Raw genomic sequence first — 10,611 nt, 5'->3', positions numbered from 1 at the left:
GAATCGATGAAAGAATATCGACAATCACATCGTCGGACACAGATTCATCACCTTCAATCCTTAATTTCCTCTCCACGACCATTGACAAAGAGATCGACAATCCAAAGTAACTGTCCATGTTGGGAGTATCCATGTTGGGAGTGCCCAGAAGCAATCCTCCCATTGCAGACAATAGCCGCAGATTGCCCGCCTACCGATGAAAATTGACGCCTGTAACGGTGACCTCATCATTACAATTACCGAAGTCATCACAGGTAACAAGATCATGACCAAAAATCATCTAATTTTAGCGGTAGATTTATTTGGGCTCAACTCTGAGCAAACTAGATCTAAAACCTATGGAGGAGAGAGATATGGGTCCCCTCTCCTTCTAACCACTAGCATCTCACCTGAGAGGAAGGATAGCGGCCCTAGATGGCAGGGACGACAATGACGAGGAGCAAGGGCCGGTTGTGGTGGCATTTTCTGGCGTGATGAGAGGATGTTACTATTCATTGTAGACCATCATATCATAAAATTCAACAGCATAGATTATTTTCTTTCTTAATTAATTTTATAGTTTATGGTGGTTGGGGTGCCTCTTGGTGCCTACTGCAAAATATTGTCTTTAGTTAATTTTATTCGGTTAATGGTAGTATGGCAACTGCACAACCCTCCAGTCCCTCTCTTCTTTCTTCACCTGTGGCGGTGGCAGTGGCCGGTGGCAGAGCAGAGCAGAGTAGGGGAGGCGAAGGAGATGGCAACGTCCTAGTCCTCCTCCAGCTATCCTCCTCCTCCAGAAAGAGCTGAACTTTCCTCGCCCTCCTACTCTGCATCTGCCAGCCTTGCCAGTCAAGTCTGTCAAGATGACAGCGGCGCACCCGACCAGCGTCACCGTCGGCATGCTCTTCACCTTCAACTCCATCATCGGCAGGTCCGCTTGGACTGCCATCCAGCTCATCGTCGACGATGTTAACAGTGACCTTGCTGTGCTCAGGGACACCCACCTCACCGTCATCTTCCAGGACACCAAGTGCAGTGGATTCGCCGGCACAATCCAAGCCTTGGAGCTGATGGAGAGGCAGGTGGTGGCCATGGTGGGGACCTAGTCCTTGGGCATCGTGCACGTTGTCTCCCACATCGCCAACCAGATGCACGCAGTGGCGGAGCCAGGATTTTTAGACAGGGGGGCCAACCAAGTTTAATTAATAGATTGCTATAATCGAACTCCAAGGGAAGATGAAGATTGGATATACTTTACCAAATATATTTCATATAAAGTCATGGTTTCATATTTTTCATTACATAAAAGTTACTGCAAGCAAAAATATTCATAGAAACTAACATTTTTCATTTTAGTCTTACTCTGCGTGTCTTCATATCATAGAAATTATCAATAAGTGTATAAGTTGTGAACTCCATTGCAATCTCCTTCTCAATGTATATTATCAAGCAATCTCTCAGAAATTCATCTCCCATTTTATTTTGGAGTCTTGTCTTCACAAGTTTCATTGCAGAGAATGCCCGCTCTGACGTAGCTGTCGAAACTGGTAGAGTTAGAACAAGCCGAATCAATCTGTCAAAGAAAAAAATGCTTAGTATTTGCCATCTACAAAAATGATTTGGGATAATAGATAAAAAATGAGGGATGTATATAACCTGTCAATCAAATAATAGTCATTTGATTTTCTAGTTTCAGCTAGTCGACGGCATAGATCAGCAATAGTTGATAAATTCTGGAACTGTGGATTTACGAGGACATCAAGCTCATAATGTTGTAATTGATGTCTCAAGTTATTTCTTTCTTGTTCAGAAAAATCAGCAGGATAGAACTTTGAAGCTAGCAGACAAATATCATCAATTTTGAACGATCTAAATGAATCTCTAGGATCCAAAGATGTACACAAAACGAGAAGCTCTGTGGCTTGTTCACTGAACCTGCTATTTAACTCATGTAATTGTTGATCAATAGCAACTGTGAAAATGTCATATTTGTAGTGATGCTCAACTGATAGCTCATTCTCAGCACGAGATCGAATATAGTCCGCATAGAAGGCATACATATTTGGCACTTGTATTCCTTGTTTTATGCAAAATGATGTCACATCATTAAGAAGGGCACTCCAGCCATGATCTCTTAAACTTTGGATCAATTTCTTGGTAGTGGCCACATCATCCATAGCATTGACAATATCCTGAGTTTTTTGCTGTAGCTTTTTGCAAAGTAGGTCTGTGATGCCCATGAGTTCTTTCATAACATGCAAAATAAAAACAAAGTCAAATGACATCATTAATTTAACAGCACCAGCAGCCTTTGCTCGTCCAGCAGGTGTGCTTCCTGAACCTTTAGCAGTAGCAATATCTTTCAATACTAGAAATGTAGGCTTGTAAAGCTTTAAAAGACTACAAATTGAATCATAATGTGAGCTCCATCTAGTATCCCCAGGACGATGCAAGGTTCTAATCTGGTTAGCACCACTTCCAGTTTCAAGCTCATTAAGTTCAATTAGATGCTCCATTTCAGCAACTTGATTGTCATGAAGGTCATCATTTCTCTTAGTGGAGGACACAACAGTATTGACAACAACAGCAAGATGTTCAAAAAAATTATGAACCTCAGTTACTTCTTTGGATGCAGCAACAAGAGCTAACTGTAATTGATGGGCAAAGCAATGAACATAATATGCATAAGGACACTCTTCCATAAACTTTGCTTGGAGTCCATTCCACTCTCCTCTCATGTTACTAGCACCATCATAACCTTGTCCACGAATATTTTGGACATCCAAATTATGGGCAGATAAAACAGAGCATATTTCTTGTTTTAGAGTTGCAGAGTTTGTATCATGAACATGCACAAGATCCAAAAAACGTTCTCGGACAAAGCCTTCTTTGTCAACAAAACGAATAACAACTGCCATTTGTTCTTTTCTGGACTCATCTCTTGATTCATCAACAATCAAGCAAAACTTAGCATCACCTATTTCATTACAGATGGCTGTTTGCACATTACTAGCCATAAGGTCCAAGATTTCTTTCTGAATCTGTGGTGATGTGTATTTAGCATTCAATGGAGCATTATCCAGTACCACAGCCTTTACCTCATCATCATAAGAAGCTAGAAGTTTTACCATCTCAAGAAAATTACCTTGGTTTTTTGAGTCAACAGATTCATCGTGTCCTCTGAAAGCACAAGCCTGGAATGCTAACCATCGGACTGCATCAATTGATGTTCGAAGACGGAGTCTATTCTTTTTTATTTCTTCATTTGTTTGCTTCTCCACTGCATGTACAATATGGCATGGCTGATTCTTTAAATTCTCATAACACTGAACATTGTATTTATGAGCTGAACCACAATATTTTCCCATGTGAATCATGAAGGCACAGTTTGATCCATCATTGACTTTCTTCCAACTTCTAAATCCTTTCACTGTGAATACATTAGATCCTATTTTTCCAACTGGTTTCTTTGAAAACAGGAAGCATGGAAAACAAAAGACGGCATCTTTTGTAGGTGAATACTCTAACCAAGGAAAAGATTTGAACCAATTAAACTGAAATCTGCGTGGATGTTTCTTCGAACCTGAAGGAGGGTACACATCTTTAATAAATTGGTACGGACCGTGCTTCATATATGCTCTAATAACTTGGTCTTGTTCATCTGGAGGATAATCCCAAATTTGGCAACGCAAGCCTGGATCACGCTCTACCATTAAAACACTTGTACCTTCACAACTAACTCTCTGAGCTTTAGCTGTTGTTTGCCTTGGAGTCTCCTCTGCTACATCTTCATCTTTTTCATCCTCTTCTTGTTGTGCAGCAAGCCAATTAGCAATTTCATCTTCAGGTGTCTCTTCGTCAGAACAAATAACACCAACGTTCTTCTTGTAAAAAGAATCTAGTGTCCTCTTTCTGAGTACCATGATTATCCTTCAGAAAAATATTTGTAGCTTCTATAGAGTATAGCCGTATAGGCTACAGCCTACTGCCTACTGCCTACTGAAACAATTCCACATTTCCACTCCAACCTGCAGAACCAATAGGCAGCAAATATGAGTGTGAGCCCGATGAAGAAGTTGCAGGTAATAACAGAGCAGTAAGCTAGCACAGGAATAACGAAGAAGGCAGTATTGGAAGAAGGGGGCACCGAGCCACCGACACACCGTGGTCCGTGGACGCCGGTGTTCAGGCGAGCCTCGGGAGACAAAGCAGGAAGAGCAGGAAGCGGGTGGACGGATCACGGACGCACTGTGACACTGTCAGACTGTCTGTCTGTCTCCAGCGGCGGCGGAGACGGCGAAGGCAGTCGTCGTTCGTCGGGCAAGCTGCAAGCTGCGGAGACGGCGAAGGCACTCCTCGCAGCCGACGGAGGCAACCACCGCAGGGTCCGCAGCGCCGGCGTCGCGTGCGACTGTGCGAGGAGCCGAGGCTAGAGGCCGCCGCACCGCACCGTCTGGGAACGACGGCACCGAGGGCGAATGTCGAGCTGAAGCCTGAAGGCACGGTGGTCGGTGGGCCAATTGGAACAGGAGAAGAAAAACGATTAAAGCCCAATGGGAACAGGAGCTGAAGCCTGAAGGACACGGAGGCCTGCAGTCTGCGGAGGCTTTACTAAAAAATTTCAGCAGTGTTGGGGGGGGGCCGTGGCACCCGCTGGCCCCCCCTTAGCTCCGCCATTGGATGCACGTGCCGCTGCTGTTCTTGACTGCCACCGACCCGACGCTCATCTCCACGCTTCTAGATGGCCACCACTGCTGATGTCTTGTTGTGCTTCGGATGGAGGGAGGTTACGTATCACCACCAACCGTCTTGCGGCTGCCGCCATCAATGGTGCTGGTGCCGCCTCCAAGGGTCCAACAATATACTGGGCATCCTCAGGCCGCGCCAGTACACCACGTACTCGAACGCCACGGCATCGCTCATCTCCAGGTTTGTCGCCGCTGCCAAACCATCCAGCAATGACATCAACGCGTACGACCTCTTCACCTATGACTCTATCTGGATGGCGGCACACGCCATCGACCAGTTCCTCGACGACGACGCCAGCCGGTGGCAACGTCTCCTTCTCTGCCGACCCCAATATCCGCAATGCCATCCGCTACCAGGTAGGCTCCTTCGCCCGGAGATACATAATGCAAGAGCTGGGAGTCCCGGCATGGCGCCTCGGGGTCCATCTCCACCGGCGCCCAGGAGGAGTACGCAGGCCTGTTCCCTGACCCGAGTACCATTTTGCCCTTGATTACACAAAAAAATTCAAAAAAGTAATAAGAATCTTTTTTTTTGTGCTGGTCTCACCAATTTAGTATACACCTGGTGCCTATGGTCCCACCAATTTAGTAGGCACCTGGTGCCTCCCGGTGCTTCCCCTTAGTGCCTATGCTTTTCTAGCCATCCTATCGCTCCTCACCAGCTGTCCAGTTTTTCCGGACCAAAGTAAAAAATTCTCCTTATTTTAACGATGTTGTATTTTAATATAATAATGTATAGACAGACAGGTGTGTGTGTGTATATATATATATATATATATATATATATATATATATATATATATATATATATATATATATATATATATATAACTGCGTGGGAGCCCGTCGGTAGAATCATTACCTTCCGGCCCAAATTCTTATTTGGCGCGCATGCGTCGCTAACCCAAGCGACACACGCGCAAGGACGCCAGGGAAATCCGAATGTGAGGGGGTGGGCGGGATGGCCGTGGGCCGGGGCGGTGGAGGAGGAGGAGGCAGCAGCGTGGTTAGGGTTTGGATTTTCATTGAAGCCATCCATGGCTGGTGGCCTTACAAAGGGACGGGTATGGAGGGAGAGAGAGAGGAGGACGAAGACGATGGAGGATAGACGAGGAAGACGCGTGTGCTGCTATGCATCACGACGCGCACGTCCAACAAGGGAGTCACTTTCCAGCGGGACAATCTCGAGAAACATGCTCACGTTCATGCACAGGGTTTTCAATTTCGGTATTACAAAAATTTCGGCCACCACCGAAACTACTGAATTTTGCGAAATTCGGCCGAAATTTCGGCACATTTTTTTTAGAGACTAGCACATGAAACATGCCTTTTCTAAAAAAAACATTTAAATCTAAACAAATATTAGTATGATTTATGACTACACATCTATTGAATAAAAAAATATGCAATATAAATAATAAAAAATTGAGTCTAAAGTTATATAACACATGTATTAGTGTATTACAAAATTTCGGATTTTTCTTTCGGCCACCACCGAAATTACCGAATTTCGTGAAATTTCGCCGAAATTTTGAACCCTGTTCATGCACATATGAGATACCGCATCATGCAGGTTCAATTATACAAATTAGAGGCCCCCCAAAAGGACGCTGATTTCAGTACAAGCACCTGCTGGCCTGTAATCAATAGCACGAGGATCAGCTGATGTGCATTGTCGACAGCCACTGTTTTCGTGACCATATATACAGACACTGCACCATATATAGCCCCATAATTGGTGGCTCGTCACTCGTACTGGACCTTGCAAGAAACAAGTGTTAGACTCCAGAGATCACCTAGGGTAGCATCTAGTCGGGTTGTTCTTTTTATTTGGGAGGAACAAGTAGAAAACCTAATGAACCGTACTACAGAGTGATAGAGAGAGGAGAGTGGATGGGAGTGTACAGACCATCGGAGGGCGCCGTCGAGGAGGATCCGGCCATCTCGTTCTGTCGGTGACGTTCTGCGCACAGGCAGCAATGGTCGGAGAAGAGTCGGTGAAGTCCGGCGACGCGGTGAGGTGCAGTGAGGCCGACGGTGATGACGGTGGCGTCTTTCCGTCGCTGGCTGCGCACCCTTACTAGATCGGACTTAGGGTTTGTTGGTGGGGCGGATTGGCTCACGGTGAACCTCGTACAATGAGCCGCCGGCCCCCACCACTTTATATAGCGCAGTGCGACGGGGGCCCACCAACCATGTAGGGTTGGGCGCCCCCGATCAGGGCGCGTGACCAAGGCCCAATAGGCCGTTGGGCTTATTGGCTGGGAAATCATTCCAACATTCTCCCCCTTGATCTCACACTATTACTTTTATCTTTAAACTTTAAACTTCAATCCTTTTCTCCTTACTCATTTCTTCACAGATGATGCATAGAGCATGTTTCATCGTCACGGTCAATCGCCGATAGATTTAACAGCTACAATGCAAGTCTCTGATCTGAAATAGATACTTTAACTTTTGGGCCCTTTATGGTCCAGGAATCATAGGCTTTCCCTTAAACCCATGCCGGCTACATGTTCTCTGAACACGTTGGGTGGTAAGTCTTTTGTAAGCAGATCCGCGAGCATCTTTTCGGTACTTATATGCTCAAGACTTATCATTTGATCCCGGACTCTATCCTTCACAACATAATACTTTATGTCAATGTGTTTGGCAGCACCACTTGACCTATTGTTGTGAGCATACTGTACTGTTGGATTATTATCGCAGTATAACTTCAGTGGTCTATAGATGTCGTCAACCACTTTCAAACCGGGTATGAACTTCTTTAGCCAGTTCACCTGTCCCGTTGCCTCATAACATGCTACAAACTCGGCATACATTGTGGACGATGTAGTGACGGTTTGCTTTGAGCTTTTCCATGAAATAGCTCCCCCTGCGAGAGTGAACACATATCCAGACGTGGATTTTCTATTATCTCCCGCATAATCAGAATCTGAATATCCCACTATATGGAGTGAATCAAATCTTCTATATGTCATCATGAGGCCTTTCGTTCCTTGCAAATAACGCAAGACTTTCTTTACCAATTTCCAGTGTTCTATTCTAGGATTGCTCTGGAATCTGCCAAGTAACCCGGTAACAAATGCCAAGTCAGGGCGCGTGCATACTTGAGCATATTGCAAGCTTCCGACAGCTGAAGCATATGGAACCACTTCCATTTGATCGATCTCATATTTGTTCCTGGGGCATTGAAAATCCCCATATCTGTCGCCCTTGACTATAGGAGCAGGTGAGGGACTACATTTGTGCATACTGAATTTCTTTAAGATATTTTCAATGTATGCCTTTTGTGACAGTCCTAATACCCCTTTACTTCTATCTCGGTGAATCTCGATCCCTAGAACCAACGAACCTTCACCAAGATCTTTCATATCAAACTTTGAGGACAAAAACTTCTTTGTCTCCAGTAGTAGACTGACATCACTACTAGCAAGTAAGATATCATCCACATACAGGACAAGGAAGATAAACTTCCCATTCTTAAACTTTGTATAGACACAATTGTCCTCAACATTCTCTTTAAACCCAAAATTCTTTATTGTCTGGTCAAACTTCAAGTACCACTGTCTTGAAGCTTGTTTTAATCCATAAATAGATTTCTTCAGGCGGCATCCCATTCGTTCTTTTCCTTCCATGATAAAACCTTTCGGTTGTGCCATGTAGACATTTTCTTCTAAGTCTCCATTAAGAAATGCCGTCTTTACATCCATCTAATGTAATTCTAGATCGTAATGTGCCACTAATGCCATTATGATTCTAAAGGAATCTTTACATGAGACTAGAGAAAATGTCTCATTGTAATCAATCCCTTCTCTTTGCGTAAAGTCTTTTGCCACAAGTCGGGCTTTATATCTCTCTATATTCCCTTGAGAGTCAAGTTTTGTCTTGTAGACCCATTTACAACCTACTGTTTTGGCTCCTTTAGGAATTATCTCTAAATCCCAAACTTTATTGGCATTCATTGATTTCATTTCATCTTCCATGGCCTCAAGCCACTTTGATGAATGATCACTTCTCATAGCTTCTTCAAATGAGGTGGGATCATCCTCCATTTGAAACTCTTCAGTATTATAGATTTCATAATCATCAGAAATAGCTGATCTTCTAACTCTTTGAGACCTTCTAAGGGCCTCCACATTTGGCATATTTACTGTTTGAGGCTGTTGTTGCTCCCCCTCATGTGTGGCAATAGGGTCTGTAGGATTTTGAACCATGGGTTCCTCATCCTCATTTATTGTTGCCATAGGAGGAATAACAATAGGTGCTGGCACCACAACATCTTGCGTTGTAGGTGTAGCAGCAGCAGGTAGCTCGAAAAATGGCTCCTGAACCATCAGAGTGGGTGCATACACCCGTTTCTCCTCAAGATTAATTTCTCGAGCTACCATGCTCCCCCTTATCATTTCATCCTCTAGGAAGACAGCATGTCTTGTTTCCACAAACTTTGTATATCTATCTGGACAGTAGAAACGAAAACCTTTTGACTTTTCTGGGTAGCCAATAAAATGGCAACTTACTGTTTTGGGATCTAACTTCCCAATGTTTGGGTTAAATACTTTAGCCTCAGCAGGACTCCCCCACACTCGTAAGTGTTTTAGTGAGGGTACTCTACCTGTCCACAATTCATACGGTGTTTTGGGCACCGACTTACTTGGTACTCTATTGAGAATATGAATGGTGGTTTTTAACGCCTCCATCCACAGGCTCAACGATAAGGTGGAGTAACTTATCATACTACGCACCATATCCATCAGGGTACGGTTACGCCTTTTAGCTACTCCATTCTGCTGAGGTTCACCCGGTGTTGAATACTGGGCGACTATACCATTCTCCTGTAAGAACCTTGCAAAAGGTCTAGGAACTTGTCCATATGGGGTATGCCGACCGTAGTACTCCCCCCCACGGTCAGACCTGACTATCTTAATCTTTAAATCATGCTGATTTTCAACTTCTGTTTTAAATATTTTAAATTTATCCAACGCTTCTGTTCTTTCTTTAATTGGATAAATGTAGCCAAAATGAGAGTAATCGTCTGTGAATGTTATGAATGAATCATAACCATCCACACTTTTCACAGGAAAAGGACCACATATGTCTGTGTGAGTTATCTCTAAAATTCCTGTGCTTCGTTTGGCATCCTTTTTAATTTTCTTTACATACTTTCCTTTTATGCAATCTCTACATTGTTCTAAATCTGAGAGCTCTAATGGAGGAAGAATATCATTCTTAACTAGTCTTTCTATTCCCCCCCTCGAAATATGGCCTAAACGACAGTGCCATAATTTTGACAACGCATCGTGAGCTCTCTTTCGTTTTCTGTTTGCATTGTTCGATGAGGATACATTCTCATTCACATCACATACGGAATTCACATTTTCATGAAGTGATAACAAATAAAGCTCGTCTTGTCGGAAGGCAAGACCAATACATCTATTATTAAACAATATCTGACATTTGCCATTTCCAAAATGGCAATCATAACCATCATGGTCCAACTTTGATACACTAATCAAGTTTCTTTGCAAAGAAGGTACATAAAGAACATCTCTAAGAAAAAGTATGAAGCCATCAGCAAGCTCTAGCGGAAGATCGCCAACAGCCTCAACATCTGCTTGTACTCCATTTGCGACTTTAATGAAACTTTCGCTTCTTTGCAAAGTTCTCATCGAACGGAATCCCTGTAAAGAATTAGCAACATGAATAGTTGCACCTGAATCAATCCACCAAGTAGATTTTGAAAACTTGACATACAAGGATTCATTTACGAACGTAATAATGTTCTCACCTTTATTTTTCATAATCATCTTTAGGAAATCGGGACAATTCTTCTTATAATGTCCCGTCTTCTTACAATAGAGACACTGGTCTTTATCCACTG

The 10,611-nt window shown here is 43.6% G+C and overlaps 1 protein-coding gene across 1 annotated transcript; it reads right to left on the bottom strand.

Annotated features, from left to right (window-relative positions):
- Window positions 1-1,329: 1,329 nt before the first annotated feature.
- On the bottom strand, window positions 1,330-3,905 carry LOC136479474 (uncharacterized). The gene is made up of 2 exons (XM_066477333.1): window positions 1,639-3,905; window positions 1,330-1,555 (listed from the first exon to the last, which is right to left on the bottom strand). The coding sequence occupies exons 1-2, from the start codon at window positions 3,903-3,905 to the stop codon at window positions 1,330-1,332; spliced, it is 2,493 nt and encodes an 830-aa protein (XP_066333430.1).
- Between the last annotated feature and the right edge of the window lie 6,706 nt (window positions 3,906-10,611).

Source organism: Miscanthus floridulus, chromosome 9 (assembly GCF_019320115.1).
Source record: "Miscanthus floridulus cultivar M001 chromosome 9, ASM1932011v1, whole genome shotgun sequence".
Classification (NCBI taxonomy): Eukaryota; Viridiplantae; Streptophyta; class Magnoliopsida; order Poales; family Poaceae; genus Miscanthus; species Miscanthus floridulus.
The sequence above is the reverse complement of the archived record's forward strand: the minus strand, read 5'-3'. Positions and strand labels throughout refer to the sequence as shown.

What these genes read in the sequence shown, in the direction of transcription:
- LOC136479474 (XM_066477333.1), bottom strand. Translation starts at nt 3,905, where the DNA reads ATGGTACTCAGAAAGAGGACACTAGATTCTTTTTACAAGAAGAACGTT. An exon ending in GACTATTATTTGATTGACAG is followed by an intron (nt 1,556 to 1,638) that starts GTTATATACATC and finishes TTTCTTTGACAG; the next exon opens with ATTGATTCGGCTTGTTCTAA.